The sequence below is a fragment of the Varanus komodoensis genome, unplaced genomic scaffold, assembly GCF_004798865.1.
Source record: "Varanus komodoensis strain SLA01 unplaced genomic scaffold, ASM479886v1 scaffold102, whole genome shotgun sequence".
NCBI classification, from domain to species: Eukaryota; Metazoa; Chordata; class Lepidosauria; order Squamata; family Varanidae; genus Varanus; species Varanus komodoensis.
This window is the reverse complement of record NW_025335279.1, coordinates 851138-878180: the sequence shown is the minus strand read 5'-3', so window position 1 is coordinate 878180 and position 27043 is coordinate 851138. Positions and strand designations below refer to the sequence as shown.

At 45.1% G+C, this 27043-nt stretch overlaps 1 protein-coding gene across 1 annotated transcript in view; it reads right to left on the bottom strand.

The window, feature by feature from the left end:
* The window catches only part of LOC123017777 (complement C4-like), a 65349-nt gene extending 38511 nt beyond the window's left edge, over positions 1 to 26838 (bottom strand). Inside the window, exons 1-14 of the mRNA XM_044419346.1 lie at positions 26722 to 26838; positions 21337 to 21526; positions 17472 to 17661; positions 16556 to 16626; positions 16328 to 16416; positions 15026 to 15108; positions 14183 to 14279; positions 13256 to 13361; positions 10972 to 11095; positions 10040 to 10155; positions 8978 to 9148; positions 6308 to 6487; positions 4740 to 4922; positions 2710 to 2865 (exon numbers count right to left, since the gene is read on the bottom strand). Coding sequence (XP_044275281.1) covers positions 2710 to 2865; positions 4740 to 4922; positions 6308 to 6487; positions 8978 to 9148; positions 10040 to 10155; positions 10972 to 11095; positions 13256 to 13361; positions 14183 to 14279; positions 15026 to 15108; positions 16328 to 16416; positions 16556 to 16626; positions 17472 to 17661; positions 21337 to 21526; positions 26722 to 26798 — 1833 coding nt within the window. The 5' untranslated portion in view covers positions 26799 to 26838. The remainder of the gene's footprint in view (positions 1 to 2709; positions 2866 to 4739; positions 4923 to 6307; positions 6488 to 8977; positions 9149 to 10039; positions 10156 to 10971; positions 11096 to 13255; positions 13362 to 14182; positions 14280 to 15025; positions 15109 to 16327; positions 16417 to 16555; positions 16627 to 17471; positions 17662 to 21336; positions 21527 to 26721) is intronic.
* Between the last annotated feature and the right edge of the window lie 205 nt (positions 26839 to 27043).

Sequence of the window (27043 nt, the reverse complement as noted above, 5' to 3'; positions counted from 1 at the left end):
TTTCCAGAAAGTCAAAGAAAAAAGAAGGTTATGGGCAGCACCATTAAATGCTGAAGTGGAAGGGCTTGTCATGATTGTCCCTGCAGATGCCTTCCCAAGGAAGGTCCAAAAACGCAGGGAGCTGCCTGATCTGTAACAAACATTTCTAGCAAATTTCATCCCCACCCGGTGCAAATAGGCCAGCTACCTATTCAAGGACAGCTACCCCAAAATAGCAGCAGCAAAGGTTGCTAAGCAACTTCACCCCCACCAAGTGACTTTGAGGATTGCCCAAAAAGAGCAAGGAATTCTGAGGGGGATGGCACAGAATGTCAGTATCCCTGCAAATCAAAAAATGTCAAGCTGCACCATGGAAGAGTAGATGTCAGGAGCTCTAGCCCCACTGCACCATGGAAGAGTAGAAGGGCAACACTGAGAGATACACAGGAAAAGATGCGGGGAAAGCTGACTGAAAATGCCTGGCCATCAGGTTCATTTTAAGAGCTCGCTTGAGTGCGTGTGCTTCACTAGGTAGGTTGGCACATTTTCATGGACTTTTCATAAAGGGGCAGCAGAGGCTTGGATCCAGGTGCAGCTCCAGACTTTTTGCTGTTTGCTGCAGAGCAGTCAATGGCTCCCACTAAATGTCCAGGCCAAGGTGCACCGTGACCAAGTAACAATTTTGTGCTGCTACCTGAAGCAGAAAAGTCCTTCCTCCTTTCCTGGTGATATGTGGCAATAATACAATATTAAATACAGTACATAAAAATAAAACAATAAATGCATGAGATAAAGCTGCCCTTTCACGACAGCTCTGCTCAGATGCCAGAGGCAGCCACCTTGCTCCACCTAATGGCAGTGCTGGCCCTGCTTCAACTATAACTGGACATCCACCAATCAAGGCCTGCTTCCATTCACTGAGGGGGCCAAGTTCCAGTGCTGGGATGGGGAATGTCTTTCCTCTTGAGGGCCGAATTCCCTTTTGGAGAAGCTGCATTCCCCTGCATCCCATTGGCAGAAGGAGTGGCATCAAATACCAGTCTATTGTGCCAGCATTAACATTTAAAGCCCTTAACTGTCTGGGACCAAGTTGTCTGAAGGATCACCTTCTTCCACACAGGCCTACTCAAACTCTGGGAACCTCAGTGGAGGTTCCTCTTGGAGAGCCCCTCCAAAGGAAGCAAGCAGAGTGGCTACTGGCAGAGGGTTTTGTCAGTGGTGGTTCCCCAAAGAAGCATGCCTGGCACCCACTCTGTATTCCTTCTGGCACCAGATGAAACCCTTTTTATTTTCCCAATATTGTAATAGATTTTTATCCCCATTTTTACTATACTTGATTACTGTGCCTCTAAGACTGATTTAGCTGTGGTTGTGGTGGGCCATCATTGTTTTATTGTATTATTGTATTTATATTATTGTATTGTTGGTGATTTTGTGATGACTGTTTTATTGTACAATAAATTATACAAACATAAAACAAGCAATATTCTTCTTTGCTCTTGTAGAATCTGGAGCAACTGCATGAAAATGAGGAAATGAACAACTGATCAGCAGTTGGGGCAAAGGAGGTATGACCATCCGGGGGAATCCTGATGAGCCAAACTGGACCCCAAGAGGGCTCGACTTAACCCACTGGCCTGAGGTTCCCTGCCTCTGATCTAGCAAATCCAGGTTCACTGCTGCTAACATGGGAGTCCAGGCTCCCAGTGTGGAGTTCTTTCAGGGGTGCAAAATTCGAGCAAATGGGTTCCAGGAGCCCTGGATCAAGGTCCCCTGATCTGATGTGTTCTGGCTTAGGCCTGATCATGATGGTATGACCCAGGGTTAATGTCTAGTACCTCTGCTTCTGGTGCTGCCAGTTAAATGGGTCTAGCCAGCCCATGCACAAAGATGGACAAACCCGTTCATTTCCATCTCCCTCTTTTTCTCATTATTTCATTCATAGCTTCAGTTTGTCTTAAACATTAACAATTGCTCCACTCGTACATTGGTTCATCCTTAAATTTGAGACGTTTGTTTTCATGAAAATTTATAAGACTGTGTGTGCATTTCTCCTAATACTTGGTGTATGTTTCGCCTAGAATAGACTTTTTTTGTAATGCATTTTATTATTATTTCCTCTAAATATGTTTTGTGTGTATATGCTTATTAGAATACTCCACTGCAACAGTCGGAAAAGTGTAGATTTGGAGCTTTGTTTGCATAGCCTAGTCCCCTCCAGGGGTGTTGGACTGCAACTCCCATGGCCATGCTTCATGGGAATGATGAGAATTGCAGTCCGACACATCTAAGAGGCACAAGGTTGCAAAGTGGGGCACATGCTTTCCAAAAATGTTCCAAAAAGTATACTAAAATGTGCACTTTAAAAAAAGACAAACCTTAAGAAATGCATTTTTATTGTAGTGGCTGCCCAGAGAGCATGATGTTAACTGGAGGCTCTCAAACAAATTCAATAAATAAACAAACTACATTTTAAAAGTGTAAATTTTAAGGGTTGTTTAATACCCACTTTTTAAAAATTACATTTTTCTTGCTTTAGTCAGTGGAAGAAGAGTATGCACTTTTGAAAAATGCATCCTTCTGCCTGTTCAAAATGTACACTTTTCCTGTCTGACTGAGGTGAAAAAATACACTACAAACAATGGGTGGGAGCTAAACCAAGCTTTGAAATTCAGTGTAAAGAAATGTGGTTCACTTGAGCCCCTCTGGTTCTTATGTCCTTAGACATACCTTGCCCTGTGTGAGGCGGTTCTTCCGACCGAGGGCATAAACAGCAGAATCAGTGGCACCAAGAGACACAACGGAGCTTTCGTCTGTTTTGATGGAGAGTGTCAGCTGGTCCTGGGGTTTCCATTCATTTCTGTTTCCCACTACGCTGATTTCCAGCTGAAGATGGAAGGAGCACAGTTAGTCGCCTCCCAAAATCCCCAGCCACCACCCAACGCTTGCCAACCCACCACTTTCCCATCATGGTGCTTTTCCCCATTCCTTCTGGGCTCTCTCAACTTCCTGTTCCATCGATCACCTGCCCTTCTGTGCCAGCCAAACCTTTCATCAGACCAGACATGATAAGTTTGTGTGCAGCGCACCTCGAGTTTACAGTTGTACAATGCAGGTAACGAGAGAGTGATGGCGTTAGTGTTGATAGGAAGATGAGAATGTTGTTAATTATTATGATTGCATAACATCTGTATCCCATCTTCCTTCCCCTTCCCAAGATGGCCTACAAAGTCCCCCTCCTCTCCATTTGATTCTCACAATAGCCCTGTTTTCATAAGTTAGGCTCGCCCAGTAACTTTCATGGCCAAAAGAGGACTTAGAAGTTGGATCACTCAAATCCTAGTCCAACAAGCTAATCTATGCCACACTAACTATAAGAAGAAGAAAAACAAAATGCTATTGAACATGACAATTATACAATTTCAAAAGTCTTGTGCTATAGGCACTACTTCCCAATTTTATTTAACACTCCCTCTAATAGCAAATTCAGGCACTGGAAACATGTAGGCAAAATGAGGCCACAGAGAAAGAAGCGGGAGGTGTAAGCATATTCATTGGAGCCACAAGGCTTGCAGAAGTACAAACAGCTGCAGCTGCCCTGCTCCAGCCACCCCCAGCAGAGCAGAGGAGTGTGTAGCCCTCAGGCTATCGTTGAAATGCAGCTCCAAAAATCCCTCACTGCTGGCTAGAGCTGGTGGGAAATGCTGTTTGGCAGCATTAGTGGGCCACACTCTCCCACTCCTGCCTGGAGTAGAGGTGAGGCAAAACAATAAACCAAAAACAGTTTTGTGAAGACCAAAGTGTAGTGGCTACAGCACACTGTGTGTCTGCTGGGGGGTTGGTGAAAGGAATGGCATGAAGAGTATTGGCCGTCCCCAGGTAACAAACAAGTTTCGTTCCTTAGAAAACAGACATTAGTCTTTGAGTTGAATTTGTATGCAATTTCTATGTATAGTTGGCACTCCACATTTGTGGGGGGTTAGGGGTACAGGAACCCCATGAAAGTGGAGAATCTCTAGCCCACTCCATCCCATGCCCAAACTCACCAGCACCTCCTCTTTACAGCAAGAGAGATTACCCTCTCTGGAAGGGCAGGGCAGGAAGTCATGCTTTGGAGGCCTCCCTCCCCTTTTTTCTGACTCTCTGGTGATGCTTTGGAGGCCCCCTCCCCTTTTTTCTGACTCTCTGGTGATGCTTTGGAGGCCCCCTCCCCTTTTTTCTGACTCTTTGGTGATGCTTTGGAGGCCCCCTCCCCTTTTTTCTGACTCTATGGTGATGCTTAGGAGGCCCCCCTCCCCTTTTACTTCCTCTTTCTTTTTGGTGGTGATGATTTCCCATAGTATTTTTTAAAAATTAATAGGCTTTATGGCAGTTTGTTTGTAAGTATGCGTTGTTCATAACTCAAATGTTCATAACCTGGGGAAGAGGGTATAACCGATTAGCCATAACAGGAGTACTTCCCCCTGAACAGGAGTATTCCATATTGGTACATTTTGTAACCTGTTGAATTCCTACCCAACTCTTCATTTGCATAACCCAGAGCTGTTTAAATGGTGCTCCAAGGAAGTCTAGTGTCCAGGAACTTTCCAGCTTGAGACTAGCATAACATTAACAAGAAACAACATCCTGTGTCCTCAGACCATTCTTTGGACCTTTACTAGTGTTGACTATCTAACATATAAAACAACTCCACAATCTGTAGCAGCAGATGCTGGGAAAGAACATTCAGAAAGGCAAGCTCATTTTCAAACACCACTCACTTTTCCCTCGCAGCGGTCAACAACATCCACCCAAATGGAATTTGCCACAACTTCATCTCCAATGCGATAGAAGGCCACAAAGCGGAAAGTGGGCATCAGGTCATGTGTGATGGGAATGGGGACTGAAACATAGGAGCCACGGGCAACTTTGTCTGCGGAGACAATGTCCCCTTTGCTCAAAACCTGGAAGAAAAGACCCAATTGAAAGAGTAGTATTTGGCATGAATGTGCATTACTTTTGAATTCTGCAAGTGTCGTACATACAAACATACATACATACATGGCTGCACTTGCATATACCATGAAGTCAGGGTTTAGTAATCCTCATGTGCTGCTTTAGCTATGAAATGTCTTGCAGACAAACAAACAGATTTTGCAGCCTGTTCTGGTTTGTTTCTTTCCAGCTCAATTTGTAAGCCTTCAGAACAATTTCATTCTCAGACAGCTCCTGCTGGGCACCTCTAATTCAGGGTGGTTGGACAGTGAAGCAAGCAAGCCAAAGATAAGTCATGGTTCTGGATTCAGATATCAGAACAGACCATGTTTTAAACAAGCCAGATTTGGGAATGAACAAAACGCCATAGCTTCTGATTATGATGTACAGCTAATGATCAAACCATGGGCTGTTTAAAAGGATGGGTTAGCACCCAGAAGAACTGACACAACAGCCAACTGTGGGTTATTTATTTATTTAGCCCACAGTGACTCCGCAGTGCATGCAGGGTATCCATGGGTACGATTGTTAAAGTAATACAACAATGGAACCAATTATTCCGGGAGGTGGTGGGCTCTCCCACACTAAAGATATTCAAGATGCAGCTGGACAGCCATAGGTTAGCGATGTCTGAATTTGGAGTCCAGCACTAAGCAGGAGGTTGAACTAAAGGGCCTCATTGGCACTTTCCAACTCTGTTGTTCTACAATTCTACAATTCCATGTTTAGTGCAGCCCAAGGGGACAGAGTGAGGGATTAGGGAAAGTTGAACTGTACACCTAGAGGCTGGCTAACAAGACCTGAACTCATGTCTACTCCTGGCTGAATTGCATAAGAAGAAAGGAGTGTCAAACTTATGTCAGCCAGAAGGCCGAAATCAATTTTGGAGAAGCTCTTGGGAATAGGTTTCAGTGACAATGAGGTCTGGAGGTCAACAACAGGTCCAAAGGCAAAATATTGGCAAAATATTCTGGGCCAGAAAACCAGCATCTTTTCACTTAATGCTTCCATAGCTAGTAGCTCAGGTGTAGGAGAGGCATTTCAGTTTTCAGAATGGTGGAACACAGGTAAAAGCTGGAACATCACCAGCAAATGATTTGCCCTGGAGATCAGGGGAAGGCAACAGGGGAAAGCATGAGGGACATGGCCTTCAGGGGATCCACAGATGGAAGGCCAGATTAGGATTCCTGATTGGCTGGGCCTGAAACACAGGACAGATGTGGAAGTCCAGGCCTGCAGGCCAAGAGGCAGACAAGAAGTTGAAAGAGAGGCAGCAACCCTAAAGCAAGTAAGAGACTACTTTCCCATTCATCACAGACAGAAGGGGTCCCATCCTCCGCCCACAAAGATTCACCATGTAGTAGAAGTGGGAAAAGGCATCCGATCCAACATTTTTCAGCCCCAGGGTGATGGTATCTCCAGGGTTCCAGCCCTGGTATTTTGGGCTTTCAATGATCAGGTAGTTCCTGTTCAGAGAAGTCATGGCTTTGGCTGTCAGGGTGACTTCTGCCGGAGACTCTGTCCCAGCTGTTACCTGTGTGGGTAACAAAGAGACACATGCTGGTCATGTCCAGAACAGGCTATTGTAATTCTTTTTGTTTACAGCAGTGTTTAGAGCTTAGTCCTATGCATGTTTAAACTGAAAAGCTAGAGCAGGGATCCTCAAACTTTTTCACCAGGGGCCAATTGAAAGCTGCTGGTGCTGGACATGGGCCAGAAAGGTGGAGCCGCCGGGGTGGGGTTGGGGGCGGCACGTGTGGGCACGCACACTGAGGCGGGGGGGGGGCATGCGGCGAGGCAAGGTGAGGCAAGGTACAGGCGGGCGCGCGCACACGATGAGAGGAGGCGAGGCGCGGGCGGGAGCAAGCAGGCGCCACGAGGCAGGCACACAAGGCAGTGGCTTGCTTGGAGATTGTTTTCTCAGAGCAAGCAAACCGCTGCCTCCCCATGCGTGGGGCAAGGTGGGTGGCGGCGGGCGCACACATGGGCACGGCAGGTCCAAATGGGCATGGTGGGCTGGATCCAGCCCCCAGGCCGTAGTTTGAGGACCCATGCCCTAGACCATGGGTCCTCAAACTAAGGCCCATGGGCCAGAACCGGCCCGCCGTGCCCTTTTAACCAGCCCACCGCACAGGTTTTGCACTCACTGGGTGCACATGTGGCTTGCTCATGAGGAGGTCATTTTGGAAATACTTGAAAATACTTGAAGAAAACGATCTCCTCGAGTCAGCGCCTCGCCCAGCGGCGGTTTGCTTGCGGGGAGATCCTTTTGGACCTGATCAGAGAAAATTATCTTGCGAGCAAGCCGGCACCTCGCTCTCCCATCTCCGCCTCGCCTCGCATGTGCCCCACCCCCACACTGGCCCATCCCTCCCCATCAGCACCGCCTTGGCGGCCCGCGGTCACCACTGGCATCTGTCAACTGGCCCCCTGTTCAGAAAGTTTGAGGACCCCTGCCCTAGACTGAAAAAGTCCAACTTCCAGCATTCCCCAGCCAGCCGTGCTAGGAGTTGTATGAGCTTTATTTTCTGTGTGAACATGCGTATAATTGCATAAGAACTGCACTCTTTAAAGACAGTCTGGAAAATGCAAATTCTAGAATACTAGTAAGGGCTGGAGAGTTTACTCATATTACATTAGTTCTGCATCCATTCCACTGGCTACCAATGTGTTACCAGGCTCAAATTAGAAAAGTGCTGGTATGAACCTTGACACTTTTAAAGCAGAGCTGCAGGATGTATGACATCTGCTTGAGTTGCTGGTCTTCAATTCCCATCAGCCCTCACCATTGCTATTCTGGTCAGGGTCGATGGGAATTTCGGTCTGCCAAGAACTGGATAGCACATGTTCCCCGTGCCTGTTTTAAAAACTTACATGGTTTTCAAACTATGTTTCTGATCTTGGCTTGATCAGGTAAAGCTACAGTTAAAAATTAACCAGGTTGGACAAAACAGCAAGTTGCAAATGGCTGAAAATGGAAGCGATATGCTTGCCATCCCCTCCTCGCAGCACTGTTTGTGGAGGGAGTGGTGAGCAGGCTCTCACACACAGCACTGAAACAAGAGTTAGCCTGGCTTTTGAACAAGGGATGCTGGGAAATGTTTTGTGAATAGGATGGGCCAAGGAATCTCTACTGTCAGTCCTGTTTCTGATCCTGGAGAGCTATTCTGAGAGTATTGTCTGAAAAGCAGAATAAAAACACTTTGAATAAATAAGCTAACAAACAAAATTATTTCCTTGCAGTTTGCAGTCAATGTTTGAGTCCTCCTTTTGGTGCAACTAAAAACAAATCTATTCCATCATCTACATGACATATTTGAACATGTCTATTGGACAGCCTCTTCCACCTCCATAAGGATTATCTAATCCTTCCTTAGACCCAGAAGCCATCGGCCTCCATCACTTCCTGTGGCTGGAAATTCCTGCCACTCTTGAAATTTTTTCCTGGTCTAAGCCTTGTGCAGGCACAGAAGCCCTTATGGATGATGCACAAAGACCATGAGGAAGAACTAAAAGTTGATGTGAACTTCTAATTGCTTGAAGGAGAAGAAGCAGAGAAGATGCTCTGTGAAGGGAGCTCTTAAATCCATTGAACCTCTCTGTTTCTAGGGCCAATGCCCACTTCCTTGGTCCGGGGTGCAAAACCTCTTTCAGCTTAAGGGCCAAAATCCATCTGAGAGATGCTTTTACTGGACACATTCCATGATGATGGGTGAGGCCAAAAATACCAGCAGTTTCACTTAATGGGTTTTTTTTTTTTTTTTTGCCAGTAAGCCAGCCGTAGGAGAGACTTTTAACACTTTTAGAATAGGGAAAAACTGCATAAAAGCCAGGAAACCCACAAATGATCACCATTTGGAGAAAACACGATGGAGTCAGAAAAGGCCTTGGACATCTGGAGATACCCCAGGCCTAAGGTTCTGCATCCCTACCTTAATCCTTAAGCCTTTTCTCCCTCCTCCTCCTCCTCCAAATAAAATATTCTCTCCCTTCCCACTTTTTAACAGGCCTATGGGGCCTATACCGTGATGGTGATAGATGTAGCTCTGGGAGAAATGTTGATCCTCTGCATCACAAGCCCCTTATCATTGGTGTCCATTTGGGCATCATCAACAGATGAGCCTCCAGTTATCTGAGCTGAGAAGTGGACTGGAAGGTGGCGGGCAGGTGTGCCATCTGGGAGTGAAACAGCCACCTGGAAAACAAAGGAAAACAACCCAGAAAAGTTTATGACTTATGGCTTCTGATATACACATTGAAGATGTTATTGTTTTATTTATTACACTGTTTAATATGTTCAAAATATCTTGGTAGAAACATACAGCACAGTCCTTCATAGAAAGGTGGGGAACAAATCAAATCAATTTCCGCCATCTAGATGAAACACCAGTGATGGGGAGGAAAGGATTCTGAGGAACCAAACAGCCCCAGCCTCTTCCCTTCCATGCTGTTGACAAGCCTCTTTTTGTTCCCTCTGAGGCCTATTTGCAGCCTCAGGGAGGAAGCTGCTGTGTTTCTTTCCACAGTTGGCTGGGGGGGGGGGGGCTCTTCCTTCAGAGCTCCTCCTCCAGGTTCACAGGGTCTCAGTACTGGGACTCTGCATCATCCAGTGGCCCCAAGACAACACTGAAAGACCAGAGGATTGTGCCCTTGAACATCTAAAACAACATAAGAATACTATAACAATAAAACAGGAAAGGAACAGAGTCCTTCCCAAGTCTGGGAAGGGCTTTGTGAATAAGTGTGTTTTCAAGAGGCATTGAATAGATACAACAGATTAGTAAAACAAAAGGGCTTATCCACAAATGCATGTATATTGCCCCAAAGGAAGTAAAATAGGATGGCCACTTGTCTTCTTTCACAGTGGGCAGTCCTGTATTTGAAGGACTATCTAGTCTAGGTACAGCCTAAGATAAAGAACTGTGTGTGTAACAGCCCCATCAGGCCTACAACTCACTTCAGCTGCTTTCACCCAAACCACTGCTCCTGGGAGCAAAAAGTAGTAAACAAGAATGAAGTAAGGCCCATCCCTGGTCACAACACAACACAACACAACACAGAACACTGTGCACTGCTGCAGACGCACCAGCACATCAAAGGGGGCACCAGGCACAAAATGCTGCTTGGTTTTGGACAGGTCCACGGTGTATGGAGATGACACAAACTTCACAGAGGAAAGTTCTTGCTCCTCCAACTCTCCACCTGTAGGAATGAAGGAACAATCAGTGAAGAAAAGGACACAGATGTGACTCCTCTCTTGGATACAAACATACAAAGAGTGGGATACTCAAGTAAGAGAGCCATTGTGGGGTAGTGGTTAAGAGTACAGGACTGGGACTCAGGTGATCTGGGTTCTAATCCCTGCTTGGTCATGGAGCCAACTGAGTGATTCTGAGCCAATCACAGACTCTCAGCCCAACTTATAAGACTGAGAGCAGGAGGAAGAGAATGATGTAAGCCACTTTGAGTTTGTTACAAGGAAAAGCAGGATAGAAATCAAATAAATATACTGCAAGCATCCAGCAGAATACATTTCCCTTCTGTTCTCTTTCAACAAGCTCAAGCAAACAACATTGCACAGATTTGCCCCACAGTCAGACTCCACACAGCAAAAAGGGTAATTCAGAAAGATTTTGTAAGGCATCCTGAATTTCAGTGCAGAGCTGAGCACTCCACAATATTTATTTATTTATTTATTTATTTAAACCACTTCTATGCCGCCCCATTCGCAAAAAGCCTCGGGGCGGCTTACAACATAAATAAACAATTATATAATTAGACTTTAAAAAACCGGAAACATCTCGGCACAAACATAAAAACCCAATAAATACAATCAATAAATTAACAATTAAAATAACTTTTAAATAAAATGACAGCACATCATATTTGGGATGGAAAAAATGGAATGAGAGGCCTGGCAAGAAAAATATCAACCTTAAACCATTAAACAGAAAAGTGGTTTTGGTTAAGCATTAGTGTTGGACATGCTCGAAGTGGAGTTCCCATTTCCAAACTTACTTGCTGTCTCTATGACTGTCGCTGCGATGTAGAGCGTTGTTCCAACCAGGTCCTGCAGAGAGCGCCCTAATTTCTCAGAAAGAAGGCTGCACTTTAGGGTCAGTGAACCAAGGCCTTCAGTTACCTGGTAAGAATGGAATTGGGGTGGAGGTAGAGGGAAATATTTATTTATTTCTATCCTGCCCAACAGCCAAGACTCTCTGGGAGGTTGACAGTAATAACATACAAAACAGAAACATAATAAAACAGCAATAAATTGCAGTGCAACATTTAAAATAGAATTTAAAACAATTTGAGCAACTAAGACAAGTTCAATTCAGAAGGGAAAAAAAGCTGACATAACCCCTGCTCTCCCATACTAGTTAAATCCATTAAATGCTTCAGCAGAGAGAGCAGTCTTAACATAGTGCTGAGAAGGCAGCAAAGGAGGCACTTGGTAAGCCTTGGGGTGAGGACCATCTATAATAACTGAAAAGGACGTCCTCCTTGATGCCACTAGCAGAGCCTCCCTGCAAGGTGGCATTCGGAGGAAGGCCTCAGATGGTGCATATATTGTCAAGATATAAAATACAGGATAAATATTAAGGTGGGCTGCAAGCACATTTCCCCTGGGTCTTGAAATAAGGACGGCTTCAGAGCGAGGGCAGAAAAGTTGTGGGGGAGGTGTAAGAGAGGCAAGCAACTGCAGGCGTCCCCAGGCCTTTTTGGGCCAGTGGGCACTTTTGGAATTGTGCTCTTACTGAAGGGTTGCTACGAAGGGCTTGCCCTTCCACAAAACGGCTGCCATGGTGGGCACAACTAGTGACAAAACACTGATTTCCCAGAAGGCCAACAGTGAGAAAAGAAATGTGTCCAGGAACCTAAACACAAGGCAGAAGTAGGGCTGAAGCTGCAAAATGCAAAGCCACTCTTTTGAATGTAGAGATGGCACTGGAGGGCAGAACTTCATTTTGTAGAATGCCAACATCCCAATTAAAACAATAAAGTAAAAAAAATATATTAAGAAACAAAAAGCAGGAGAACAGGGGGAGTAGTGTGTATAGTGTTAGGAGATCCCAAAAACAGAGCACCTAATCTATCCATCAGATTTGGGGACTTAGGAGGTGCTGGGAAAGGGTACTGCTGACCCAAGGCCTTTTTGTCCCTGAGACAGAAGAGGCTTCCATCCATCCAGGTCAAGGTGCTCAGCACCCAAGATCAGTTAGGTTATTTCTAGTATGCGAGAGAGAAGTCCCAAATGCACCTCTTCCCATTCCTGGCAGCAAAAACACAACAGGAACACATATAAAATGCCCTACGTTTTGCTGCTGTGCATGGCAGCCGGATCTGCTGCCTAAAGCAGCTGCCTCACTGTGTTTAATGGTTGGGTCAGCTGTGGAAACGGGTGCTGGTAGCGGCTGGCTATTTCTTTGTTTGGGCCTGATTTGTGATGTCCCCAGTTAAGAGATAAACTGGCCAAAACAGAATACCAAAAGAGACAAGTGGGATCTGGAACAAATGGTTGCAACTCCTGGTCGTGGCTCCAGCCAGCCATGCCTCCTCCATACATACTCCATTTTATCCACTTCCCATATGGCTCCCTATTCCCTGCCCACCACATTCAGTCAGTCCCTACCCACACTTCTGTGGCTGCTAGAGCCTTTTTAATTCTCCTGCTGGGGTTTTATTTGATTTATTTAGAGAGCAATCCTATGACCCATAGACATCATAGCAGGGAGCACAGGACAATCTGGAGTCTCAGATCTGAGACCGGAGACAGCACTCTGATCTAGGGGCTGGGAATCCGCACCCCACACCTCCTGCCCACCCCCCAAGCAGCTGGCACAGAAAGAATTTTGCCAGCCGCCTCTCCTAGGTTACTCCCAGGGAGAGGGTCAAATGGGTCTTTCAAGGGGCAGGGAGGGGAGCAGATTGAAACTGCCAGGTGTTACGGTTGGCCTGGAGTGGCCCTGAAGTGCCACTCAGCCATACCTACTGACCCCAAGAAGCAGAAAGTGCCTTTTTGCAAGCAGCTGTGGGCCTCTGCTTCAGCAAGAGGTGTGGGGCAAGGTGAAGATCTCTCCTGCCACTTCTGCCATGCTGCACTGGATACAAGCCTTACGACTTGCCAGATTTACAAGCCTTCTCATGTGCAGGCTGAGCAGCATCAAGGACACAATGGCCAGGACAGCTCCCTTAAACATTATGGTCTCCCACATGGCCCATAGCTTACAAATAAAGCCTTTATGACAAAGAAGAAAACATTAACAACAATGGAAAACAATGAAAGCCTGAGTTCTTTTACCAAGACTTGTTGCTCCAGTCCTGAAATAAAGATTTTCTTCCCGTTATCATCAATGATGCCAAAACGCACGTAAGCTGTGCTGGTGACCCCCTTCCCATAGAAAAATCTGTTGGTGAAGAGGGAGTGGAAGCCAGGCAGAAATCAAATGGTTAGCTAAGGGGTAGTTTCTTACAACAGCAATGGCAACAACATTTTTATTTGGCCCAATTAAAGCTCTCTGAGAGCTGTTCCTGAAAGATTAAAACCTTAAAAATACAACACAAAACTTGGTTTAAAAAACTCCATATCTCCCCACCTCCACCGTTATGAAATCATACTCAGGGACACCTCAGCTTCTAGCCTGCTCAGTGATTCTGCAACTCCAGGGCAAGTACTGCTGCAAAATATGAAATGGATCCATGTGCTAAAGGTGCAAATCCCTTTGCTTAGACCAAAGGGCATGTGGCCTGTGCTTTCAACCATGTGGAGAGCATCCATGGATACAGGAGACTCTCCTCCCCAGGACGACACTGCCCTTGAGTCGGAAGTTTGGGAGTTTGATTGAGAAGGAGGGTGGGGCTGAGCATGCTCCTTCACCAGTTCGCTTTAGGCACCTATCACCACAAATCTTCCCCTTTTGGGAAAGGTATTGTTGTGCGTGCTCCCTGAATAAATGCTGGGTTTTAACTTACCTGCATTATTGGTTTCTGTATTTGCCCCTTTCCTACTCAGATGCCCTCCAAACATTGTGCCTCCCAGCATCCCCCCGACAGCAGTGGCTTTGCTTGCTAGGAATGGGGTAGGGTCTAGCTTTACACCCCCGTGTAATGCCTTGGGGAAGGCATCAATTGTTTCATTTTGGAGTCACATCAAAGTACTTGCAAGGTGGGGTGCAAAACATTTTAATTCATTAATTTTATCATGAATAGCAGCCTGAGAACAACTTACTTAGCCTGAATGTCAATTTTCAAGTCAGAGTCCTGCTGTTCAGAGACCAAAATATATTTCTGTTCTGGAACAATTTTCACGTCAAAATGGGGGAGCACTAAATGAAAGATGCAGATAAGTGGAAGTTTGACAGGTACAGTTTCCCTTATTATTCCCATAGAAATACTGTGTGCAGCCACTAAAGAACTTCTGGAAAGTCTAGGGAATCCCAAGCAGGGAACAAAATGATCATTGTGTGCTAGAGCTGGGAGCAGGGTCTCATCTGTGATAGCCCCAGGCATGTGGAACATGATCTGCTCAAGTTGGCTTGAATCATCTCAGTGTCAGGGATATTTAATAGGAAGCATGGTAGAGATGCTGCAGCTGGGGGACCACTGAAAAGTCCTGTCTCTCATGCCTGCCACTTGGGTGGGCCTCATTCTCTCTCCTTTCCTTCTGCTGCAGCCAGGTGAGATGCCACTTATCCCCTTCTGGTAGCTCTGTGATGAAAAGTGATGCGGCTACACGTGGGGCCCTGACATATGCCCAGCCTCACCACCCGCTGGAGCTAGCTTTGTGAAGCTGCATTATACTAAACCAGGCCATTACTATCTATTCAGCAATACTCAGAGACTTTTGTTTTAAACACCTGAGCCATACTGCTTTATGCCTCATAAGTCTAACCAGAGACAGTAAGAATCGATTGCTTTCTCAGGAAACGACTTGCTTTAATTAAAAAAATAACTGCAATTCCAGGATGCAGTCAACGTTTGCACCTTCTTAAATTGCAACCTGCCACACAGCTCTTAGAAGCTCTGAGCATCTGTCAAAGTAAGAAAATATGCCATCATCACAGAAACATACCATATTTTTTCACCTCGAACTCTGTTGTTGTGTTGGAGCCCAGTGCGTTGACAAACGCGGCTGTAATGCGCCAAATGCCAGGCCTGGGAGGGAAGCAGCAAGACAAAAAGAGCAGGAGAAATGGTGAGCTGATGCAAAGGGGACCAGGATCCAAAGAACCACTCAGTGACGTCTGCATGTCTGAAATTGTGCATCCTCAACAGGCTCTCCCCACCCTGTGATGTATGGCAGTCTTCCCTAATGTGGTGCCCTCCAGATGTGCTGGACTAAAGTTCCCAGCATGCCTCAGCCAAGCTAGCTAAAGATGTTGGGAGTTGAAGACAGCTCCATGGAAAGCACATTTGGACCTCAGGGGATTTTCAAAGGCAGTTTGTGACCATGCTCCATAGAGGTCTATTGCTCAAAGAAAAACAGAATCAAAGAGGTCTAGTGGATGGATGCAAGCCTTTGACTATCCTAGAGTCGGCCTTTGCTCCCTGGTTTTAGTCTGACATTAGAGCCCCTGCTTTTTCTGCCTTTAATAGCAACAGTAGGCATAAACCATTTTCAAACACCTCCAACGTTAACTTTTGCATATTAAGTGACTATTGGAAACACAGGAGCAGGCCGGGATGTTTTTTCTGAGTAAGTGGCAACCATGCCTTAAATTTACAATCCACCCTCTGGTTTAATCCCTGGAAAATGTGAAGCAATTACTGAAATCCCAGATTGAGCTTCCAAACATTTGGAAAAATTTGGAACGCTCAGGTTTTAAACAAATTATATTCTTTATATTTGGTGTCAGCACTCTTTCTCTTTTCTTTTGATCAGAGTTCCTGAGCCAGAAGCAAAGTGCAAAACTCCAACAAGCATTGCTGCACCTTTCAACCCCATCATGTGTGCCTTGCAGCTGTTAAAGGCATTGGAGGCCTTTAACCTCCCTATCTCAGTCTGTTGTTTGTTTGGGTGGTTCGGGATGGATGTTGCCTTGAGGGAAGGAAGAGGCAGTTTTGGAACCAACTCCTGCAAAATAGCCTTCCAGTTCTTCTTTAACCCCCCTTTCGCTGTATGGTGTGACAAGGGGCGACTTTGGATCCATTTGTTTGTACAGAATGAAAGGATAGTAGTGGCATTCATGCAGGAGCCCCTGGAATGTTGCCTTCCTAGGCTGTTGCTTATACAAGCCTTTCATAGAGAGCGTGACTGGCGAGGAGCAATGAGTGCTGTGGTGCCTTGCATCTGCAGGGCACCAAAATATTAAGGGCTGCTGTACACTACCTGCTTAGTTGGGCTGGACCTGGTTATAGTGTTGGTCAGACTTACTCAGAGATATCAGGGATTGATAGGTGATCCTTTATCACAAAATGGACTGGCATGAGCTCAGCTTTCCGGACCTGAACACCACGGGGGTTCTGGTGAAAACCAAAAGTCAGAAAGACGAACAGGTGGTGGATTTTTAAAAACGTGTTGATGTTCACATAAGCAAGTTTCCCCACCGCCACACTCCAACCAGAGCTTCCTTTTTCTGAACCTGGACAAGTTCCTAATTACCTGAATAGTGATGGTGACTGATTCAGCGCTCGGCCGCAATTTGTCATCCAGGACAAAGACTCGGAAATTCACTAGAAGAAACCGGATGTGAGTATGAGAGAAAAACCAAGGGCTCCTGGATTGCATGTGCACATGTGTGTGTGAGAGAGAGACAGATTCTCTGTATATCATTATAGCCTCTAACTAAAAAAAGCCATGCTCAAGGGCCCATCTAATCCAGTATTTATTTATTTATTTATTTAAAACATTTCTATGCCGCCCCCATCGCAACAAAGCCTTGGGGCGGCTCACAACATACATAAAAATACAATCAATAATTTAAAAACTGGTACCATCTCGGCTATATATTAAAATCTATAAATACAATAATAATAAATTAACAGTTAAAATAACTTTTAAATAAAAAGGTCTTCCCCTGGCCATTGCAGTGGCTGGCCAGCTGACCATGGGAAACCAACAAGCAGGTCATGAGCGCAACAGGAACTGGTGTTTGTGGGTGCACTGCCTCTGATACCAGGGGCAGAGTATAGCCATCAGGACTAGTAGGCATTAATAGCCTTCTCCTTCATGAATCTGTCCAATATCCTTTTAAATCTGTCAAAACTGGCAGCTATCAGTATGTCTCGTGGAAGTGAATTCGATGTGAATTCGACCTGTGAAGAAGTCCTTCCTTCAATTTGTCTTGAATCTCCCACAAATTATAGGATTCTAATATTAAGAGAAAGGAAGAAACACTTTCTTCACGCCATGCGTAATTTTGTACAATTCTAACATGTCTCCATCCTACTTGACTTTTTTCTCAGTTAAACAGTCCCACATATTGTAACCTTTCTTCATGAATGAATGAAGGAAAGCAACCATTAAAATAAACAGGACAATACAATTGGACTAGGAAGGAGGCTAAAGCTGAACTCACCCTTTTGCCGAGGGGTATAGATCGGCTTGTCCGTCTGCACAAAGAGGTACCCACGCCGGGAACTCCAGCGCAGGTCGAGGGTCTGAATACCATTGGAGCTGGGGAGCTGGGTACTGTGAGCAACAAGCTGGATGTAATGGTTTCGTCGCTGTTTACTCAAAGCACACTGGACAAAAAGCTCATGCGTCACCTGCAGCAGTAAGAAAGTGGCAACACTGAAGGGTGACAAAGACCTCTCGAGGCAAAGAGCAAGCAAAGTGATCAGGTGTCCTGGACTGACCCCCACTGGATGGCACTCGCATGGCTGAATGCTTTAACGTCAAGAAATGTTCCTGGATGACACAATGTAAGGGACATGTCCAGCTTAGAAGAATCGTTCTTCCAGCCCAGAAATCTCTTGTTACAGAGGAGGATTCAGTGATGCGATCTTCCCATTAGTAGACTGAAATAGTACGGCCAAGGAAGAATAATTTGAGCACCTTCTGATATACCCAAAAAGAGCCCATTAGATAAAGCATCATCTTTCTATTTTCCCAGACCCTGGTTATATGAAATGAAAATAAGGTGAGTAACAACAGCAGCAGCAATTACAATACTATAGATTATACTAATAATTCAATATCAACATTTCAAAATGTGTGTTTTCCTAAATCTGGAGCTTCCATGGTGAAGGCCACCTTAAAAGAGCCAAACAGCATGGTCAGTGATGAAATGCTATATTGCAAAGCGCAGGTGCTCATCATGACTTTTGCCATACCCACTTCTCTGCCCCCAAAAGAAGAGTCCAAAAATTCAGGCTGCTGCATTGATTCATCTCAACAAAACAATTCTGGCAGCTTTCCTCTTCACAAGGACATGGGCTTTTGTAAAGTGACCAGATCTTAATTGCCCGTTCCAAACCAAACCAAGCCTCTCTGTATTATAACAGTGAACAATATTGCTAGAAAAAATCCATTTCTTCCCCAGTTATTATGAGGAATTCAGCTAAGCTCAGAAGGAACAGGGAAACCTGGAAGGGCTGGAGTGGCAGCTCAGTGGAAACATTCTCCTGAACAGCTGTGTTCCTGGGCTGCACCTCACTAGTGAACATGGCCTAGTGCAACAGTTGCTTTGGACCTGCTTGTAGATCTCTAGGTGAAGTGCTCCTTTCTGGCTCCTTATTGTTTAGCAAAAGCAACAAGACACTGACTCCCTTCCAGCCCTACATTAGTGTTTTGCTGAAATGGAAAGAGATTGGGATAACCAAGAGTGGATTTTTATGTGGAAGTACTGTGAGCTCCGTTCATTTCTGGAACTCAGAACTAACCTCTGGGCTCAGAATTCTTTAATCCTAGCCTTAAGTCTTTTGCAACAGCCTTCAGTTACAGGGTTCTAGTAAAACAAACAAACAAACTCCAAGCATTCTGGTGACAAAATTCTGAGGGTTCTAGGTGAAAACAGAATTAAAACAAAAGAAAGAATGCTAGTTAAAACAAAATCTGCAGGTCCCAGTAAAGAAAGAAAGTAGATGTCTGTCTGCCTCTGGTATAAGAATAGAGCCTTGGACTGAAGACAGCTGAATTTGGATCCTGGCTCAGCTACCAAGTGTCTTGGACAATTCTGTCTCACTCAGCCTAACTGATCTCACAGTAGCGTTGCCAGGAGGAAAAAGGACAATTTCCTTACATGCCATCAAATGCATGGATAATCAGTAGCAGCAGCAGTATCAATAGTGACGCAGCTAGAGCTGGGCCTGGGGCCCTACCCACCCCACAAAGAAGGACCCAAAGAGCAGCAGGTGATGGGTCAGTAGCAAGAAGCCATCTTAGCATCTATGCTGGGTACCCGCACCAGAACTGCCACTGCTTGCCACAGCATCTTTTTCCCCCTATATTTAAAAAATGTTTCATAATCAGTGGGCAGAAAGTCAGGCATGTGGACAATTACAGATGCTACTTTTTCTTGTTCGACTTCAAAAACATATTGCCCTTGTGAGTGTATGCATGCGCATATAAAAGAAAATGGGACTTATTCCTGAGTAATCTGTGTTTAGCATCAGGGTCGCAGAAGCAAATTCTGTTTTACCCGTGATAGTGCTGTGGTTTAAGTGAGCTTAAAATGTAGAACAACACATGCTCAGTCTTTCTTTTTTCATCAGGATTGGTAAGTGAATGTTTCCTTTTGATTTGTTCTAACATATCAGAACAATAGAAGTAGCTGGAAAGCAAAGAATGACAGTGGTGAGGGAGAGGAGAGAAATTTCCATTGTGTTTTTCAATTACAGTAAAAAATACGGCCATGCTGGGAGTTTTAGGAATTTTTTTTCTGTCTAAATGTGCATAGGATTGTGCCCTATAACCAATAAATCCAATCTCTACCTAGCTGTACCCTTGATAATCGTTATTTTTTTAATCTTGATAATTTTTGTCTATAAACATGTGAAGAAGGATGCCTGACAGCTGTATAAATACCCTTGTCAGCATCCACATGAAAAGCGGAAGCAGAAGAAAAGTTGTTAAGCCAATTTTAATTAATGGGACTTCAGACTGTCTCCTACCAGTGTTCTCCTTTTTCATGTCCCCCAGGTTCTTCTCCACATGCTGTGCACATCCCGTTTTTCCCCATCAAGTTCCCCCTTCAAGTTCTGCATTGCAGCTCAGTATAAAGCTTAATTTCTGCCCGTCAGCACCTGATCAGCCATGAGTCTGCTTTTCCGTGACTCGCAAGCATCAGCGGATTATTTCAGACAAATTTGTGAGAGCGACCCTGGTGTCTCTCCTGCCAAGACAGCACTTTTGTTAGCCCAGTTAAGGCTTTTGTTTTGAAGCATGGTTGCAGGCAAACTTCAGATAGTTCTTCAAACAACATTTTGTCCTAAATCTGGAAGTCCAGAGGGAGGAATTGATGTGTACATGGTAAGGAGAGATGTGAAGAGAAGCAAGCTCTGTGCAGGCAACCAATCCATGGTTTGTTCATTCTAAGAGCCAGCGTAGCACAGGGGTTAAGAACACGGGACTGGGACTCAGGGTATCTGGGCTCTAGTCCCCACTCAGTCTGGGCACCAACTGGGTGACTTTGGGCCAGTCATATCTACCCAACCTACCTCACAAGGTTGTTTTTGCAGGGATATGATTGAGAACAGGAGGAGTTCTTTAAAAAAAGAAAAAGGTGGGATAGAAATCTAATAATTAAATAAAGGTACAATTTGGGCTTGGTTGGCCAGGAATTGAGGTTGCCCAGACCTCCCTCAACTCCTCTCAGGAACATTCTATCTCATTCAGAATTCAAGGCAGAGCTGTGTGGCATCTTAAAGATGAACAGATGTACATTATCTTGGATACACACACCCAGCTGGACTCTGGAGTTGATTTAGTTCTTTGGCGCTGCCTGAGATCAGACACACTCACTCACTGGGCTGCTTGCCAATCCTGCTAACCTAGTTTTCCAAGGCATTTAGAACAGGGATACAGAACATCTTTCAGTCTGGTCAAATTCCATTCTGGATAAGCTTCTGAAGTCCATATTCTAGAAATGGTTAGAAGGAAGGCAAAACTGTGGGGCCAACATGCCATCATATTGGAGGCACTGGAAGCTTTCAGATGAGCCAGTGATCAGGAAAAAGGGGATGTACCCATCTGGGGAGCTCTGCAAGCCCAGATTTGACCGCCAGACCTAAAGTTCTGCACCCCTGCTTTAAAACAGGCCCTGTAAATGGGGCTCTGCCCCTCCATGAGTGCATATCGTAAATCTGAATTGTCTGTGTGTTCAAGCCAAAGGCTACTAACATGGATGACAATGGAATCTTCCTGAAGAGTCAACTAAGCCTGTCATACAGCCAGGTCCTGCCTTGCAGGGGTGGAAGTACAAAGACCCTTGTCACACGTACCTTCAAGGTTACTTTTTGTATGAAGCCACTGCTCTGAAGACTGAATGGCACCTCCTGAGAGCATTTCACCATGGAATTCTGGTTCCGGAAAAAAACTGTGCCCGAGAGCCCAGATGGGGCTCCCTCAACTTGAAGTACGACCCCCACCTCAGTCCCCACTGTCACCACACTGGGTGCCACCATGAGCAGCCTGTGAAGCGGGAAAAAACAGAGACAACTTATGGTTAAGCCCACAGTCACCACCAGGCCAGTTCTGATACTGATTCAACCTTAGAGATTTTGCAACCTTAGAGAAGAAAAAATGATAGAAAGAGAACAAAAGACTTGTTTTGTTTCCAGACATTAATAAAAAACTTGCTGTCTGAACTCTCTACTAGCACAAATTGTCCCTTCATAATCACAATGACCAGGAAGGGGCCATGGCTCAGTCCTAGGTGTGATTCCCGGCATCTCCTGCTGGGACAGGAAACATTCCTGCTGCTGTTGGAATGCTGCTGCCACTTGAACCATTGAACCACAGACCTTGTTCAGTGTAAGCAGCTCCCTGTGCTTCTGGACAGGGCTGGCTCCGGGTTCTTGGAGGCCCTGCAGCAGGCCACCCTCAAAGGCTCCCTCTCTCTCTCCATCTACCTCCTCACCAGCTGCTCTTGCTCCCACTTGCTTATTCAGCTGAGCAGCCAGACCATGGCAAGTGCTGCACCTCCTCACCACCACTGCCATTGTCTGGGCCGGAGCAAGAGGCTGGAGAAGAAGCCGGGTACAAGGGGGAGGAGGCGGAGGAGCAAGCTCAGGGGCTCTCAGCAGTGGCCCTTTGCTGAGATGCGGGCCCTTGACAGCTGCCCAACCATCTTTTTTGCTGGCTCCAATTCCACCCAGCACTCCATTGAAAACACATACTCCCCACTCCAGTGGTAGATCACTCTGTTTCACATGCAGACTGCTGGAGAGGACTGCCCCATCATTAGGCAGAACAAGGCCACCATTTTAGGCAGATGGTTTTGGGCATCATGCTCCAGAGAGTTCGATGTTGTAATGCTCAAACAGCTAGATTTTTAATTCATGTTAAACAACTCTGGCCTAAGCCATAAGGAGGGTATGCAGAGCACATAATTATTGTATTTTCACTACCACAGAGCAGGGAGAGATATTTGATTTTTTTGCCATAGATACCAAAATAACTTGATTGGCTGCCAGTACTGGGCACTTTGATGAGAGGCAGTGGCACCATTTGCTGAATCAAGTAGCAAAATATCTATTTCTCCCTTGCAACGCATGTGGGAAAAAACCCCTTCCTAAAAGTTTACTGCAGCCTTCCCTAGGCTTGCTACCTCAAGAGTGTTGTACTGGGCCCCAGACATCCTGGTTCTAGTCTTCATGAAGCTTGCTGGGTGACTTTGTCACTGATTCTCAATCTGATCTACCTCACAGGATTTCTGTGAGGATAAAGTAGGAGGACTATGAAAGCTGCCTTGACTTCACCACAAGAGGCAAAATGGCAGGGTATAAATGCAATTCAGTAACAATTATAACTCCTGGCATTCCTTCCTATTGGCTGTGATGGCTGGGGCTGATGGAATTTGAAGTCCAAAACAACTGAAGAGCACCAAGTCAGGGAAACCTGACTTAGAGACTTCCAGTCAGAGTAAAGATCTGTACAGTACAGGCCTATTTCTTATGTCCCCATCTCCCTCCTATAAGGAGGCCAATAACACAAATGGGAAATATATTTTCATTTCTCCGTTCCATTATTTCTATACCTCTTTTCAGAAGAAAAATATGATGAATGTTGTGACCCACCAAACCAAAACACAGCCCACCAAGCACTCCCCCCCCCGACTAGTGTGGTTTGTAGGCCTCAGGGGCCCACTGCCATCTTGCATGGCAACCACCCAGTTTCTAGCAGGTTGAAAAGGAAGGGGTATTTAGCAAGTGCTGGGCCATCATCTACAGCTGGCAGCCATGTTTTGGTTAATAAAGCTGGTTCATGTGTGTGGAAAGGTGACCAGGCAGGGAGAGGAACTGGGATAGTCCTCTGAGACCCAGCAAAAGCCTGCTGGGCTTGCACCCTGTTTCTTCACTTGCCTCTCACTCTGGCCAGGCGATATTGGGTGAGATGCCCTGAGATCTTTGCTCCCTGGCTCTCTGCCTGCCATGCAAGCGAGAGCAGGCAGGAGAAAGGATGATGAGAATTAGGAGCTGCGCAAGCGGATGGAGACCACAGTGGTGAGAAGGTCTACTCATGGAAGCTGGGGGCCCATGGGAGGTGTCTTGCCCAAAGGCCCTGGGAGCCATGGAGTCAGCCCTGAAATAGTGGGTTGTCAGGGAAGGTGCTTGTTTGTTTTTTGCCCAGTTTAGTAGCACTGGAGGTTATATTTGCTCAAGAGGACTGATCAGAACAAATTTAAGGAGGAAAGTTCAGTCCAGGACATCTTGAAATTCTGGATAAAAAGGACTGGATCCAAATTTAATCATGCATACAAGGAAATTAATTAGACCATGAGTGGGCAACTTGTGGCCCTCCAGATGGCTTGGCCTGTAGATCCCATCATCCCTCACCATTTGCTATACTTCTTAAGGCTGATGGGATTTGTGGACTACAGATGACCTAGCCCTGAATTAGACTGTAGATAATCATGACTAACTAGTCCTATTGATTTCAATGGGTAAGAACTTAAGAGCTGTGTTAGACTGGACCAAGGATTCCATCTAGTCCAGGATTCAATTCTGGCTGACCAGCTGCTCACAGGGTCTCACAAGCAGGACATGAATGTATCAGCACCATCCTACCCATGTTGCTCAGCAACTAATGTGCAAAGGTACACCGCTTATGATACTGGTGGCAACCTATAGCCATCAGATGTGTAGTCTTGTTTTCTATGAATTGGGGCAATCCCCTTTAAAAGCTATCTAAATTGATGGTCATCATTACATTTGTGCAAGTGAATTCTATAGTTGAATTTTGCACAATACAAAGAAGTTCTTTTATTTGTCCAGAACCTGCCAACATTAATCGTCATGAAATAACCCCTTTGATGTCTGGTGTTATAAGAGAGGGAGAAAAATGTATTCATGTCTCCCCTCACTCTCCTTTTTTCTAAGCTAAACTATCCCAGATATTTTAACCTTTCCTCAAAGGGGAGTTAGTCCAGCCTGTTGATCATTATTTAGTTGTCCTTTTCAAACTCTACAATATCTTTCCAGTGCAGTGACTAAGTTTGTGCTCTAAGCACAACTAAGACTAGAGTCAAAGAGAACATAATCACATAAATTCCAGTTTTCAACAGGGAATGCCATTGTTTTATACAGTCAAATGGCACATCCACACCCAAGAGTGGTATCAACAGGGAACCCCAAGGAGAAATTGGGCAGGGGAACAATTCCCACAGCAGCCTAGTAAGGTCTGAACATATTCAGTGGGCACAGAATGGTCACTGACTGTGCAAGGGTGTGGAAAACAGAATGCTGGTTCTCTGATGGGGAGAATGGAACAGAGCTGGGCTTTTAAAAAAAAGTCCATCCTGGTACAAATGTGCAGTTCCAGGGAAAAGGTGAAATTTCAAATGAATATCAGAGGATGTGAGGTGGGGGAGATAAAAACAGGCAAAGTTGACCTCTAGTTCCCTGGTTGTGACACACCTGGCTACCTGCATCAGAAGGGATGTATTGGAAAGATAATGTTAGAACTAGCAAGGTATCTTATAGTGCAATCCTAATTATGTGTTACTCAAGAGGTAAACTGTATTGAGTTTAATGTGGCTTACTTCCAAGTAAGTCTGTACATAGGACTTTAATCTTAATCTACTGAATCCTGTTTTGTTGTGAGTACAGTTCATTTCTATCACTCCTTTAAATTATTTTTTAAAAACAGGTCAGTGCATGCATAAGGAAATAATACATTTCTTTTCTTTCACAGTGTTGTTGTTGGCAGCAGTCTCCAGGGCAGAATTTCCTGGTCTGTTCTTCTGTCTACACTGGCCCTTAATACTGAGTGCAATTCTGGAATTTCCAATGTTGCATAAATGAGTTGATTGTGAAAGAATGTGTGTGTGCTGGAATTCACCACATAGCTGCAAAAACTCCACATAGACATTTACAGGTACTCTACTATGCAGTTCAGTCATGATCTCCAATTTCATTGTACCAAGCAAGCTGCAATCCTAAACATACTTACCTGGGAGTAAGTACCTTCAAACGCTCTTACTTCTAAATAGATAAGTATAGAATTGCATGGTTTATGCCGTGTAAATCACTTTGTAACCACTTGCTGGTCTCTTAATCCTGGCAGGTCTCAGCCATTAAGAAAAAGCAATATATTGCATATCCGGGGACTTTCCAAAAAGCTAACACAAAATCATGAACAAGTGTCACATTCCCATGCTCCATACTCAGCCTCGCTGCATTAAATGGGGCTCAGAAGATTGCAGCCATTTACTTACTCAAGAGTAAATCCCATTAAACTCAATCAGGCTAACCTCTGAGTTAATATGTGTAGGGTTGCACTTCACATCATGTCAACACTGCATGGTTAGCCAAAAATGGTTAATAGTGCATTAAATAACTGAAACAATATTAGACACATTTGAAAATGTGGAATAGTTTCCTTGCCATTTGCTAAACATCCTAGTACAGTTTAATTATCTCACCTCCTTGCTGTTCAACATTTTAAAAAATAAATTCTGCATGGTGCTAGACATTATTAAATAAAACAATGCACAATATTAAAGAGAGAGAAGGAAAGGGACAATATGTGCTAATTCTTGTAGCTGTTTTTCTTTTAAGGTACAAAAGCAGCCTAGTAACACCATCGCACAACTAAATCAACTAACATCAGAACATGGTCTTATTGAGTAGCCCACTGCATGTGGATGCCTTAATGCTGCCTTCCCAAATCAGGCAGTCTCCATTTATGTCAAGCTGATAGCTCCCATCAGCCAGAGCCAGCATTTCCATGCTGCCCGGGGCTGACAGGAGTTGTCATCCTGACATATCTGAAGCATGCTGGGTTGGAGAAGGCATCTTTAAGAAGCCATCAGCACCAGGCAGAAATAGAGCAGGTAAAGGTTTATGCAATAAGACAGTATAATGATGCAGAAAGCTTCACCTGTTGAACTTCTGTTTGCTATATAGTTCCTAGAAGCACTGAGGCCCTCCTTTTTCTGTCTTGTCTTTTTTAAAGCAGCTATTACTTAGATCAGTTTTCTTCAACTTTGTGCTCTCTAGATGTTTTGGGCTACAATTCTCATCAGCTTCAGCCACTGGTGATGTTGGCTTGGGCTGATGAGAGCTTAAATCCAAAATATCAGAAAGGCATCATGTTGAGGTAGGCTGACTTGAAGGAAAAACAGGATCTAGTCCAGCTAGTCCACCCCTGCCCAACATATTCACCTTGGCGCTTGCTGGCTCAGGGCTACCAGAGTCCCCATCCATATTAGCCAGAGAGGCACCCACTTTCCAGAAGACATCTCTGGGCCACGTCCGTGCAGCCCGGACTTGCTTCGCCTTCTGCCTGGGGCTGCAAGGGGATTTTGCAATTCAGTACCAGGGCTGTAGGGAGGGACTGTTTGGTTTTCCTGCTAACAATTACCGACCCAAGGCTCTGCCCCCGAGGGGGGCGGATTGCTTGGAAGCCTGCCAGTGGGAAGAAAATAAAGCAAAACCTAGGAAGAGTCAGCCTCATAGATTATGAGAAGCAGAACAAAAAGAAGCT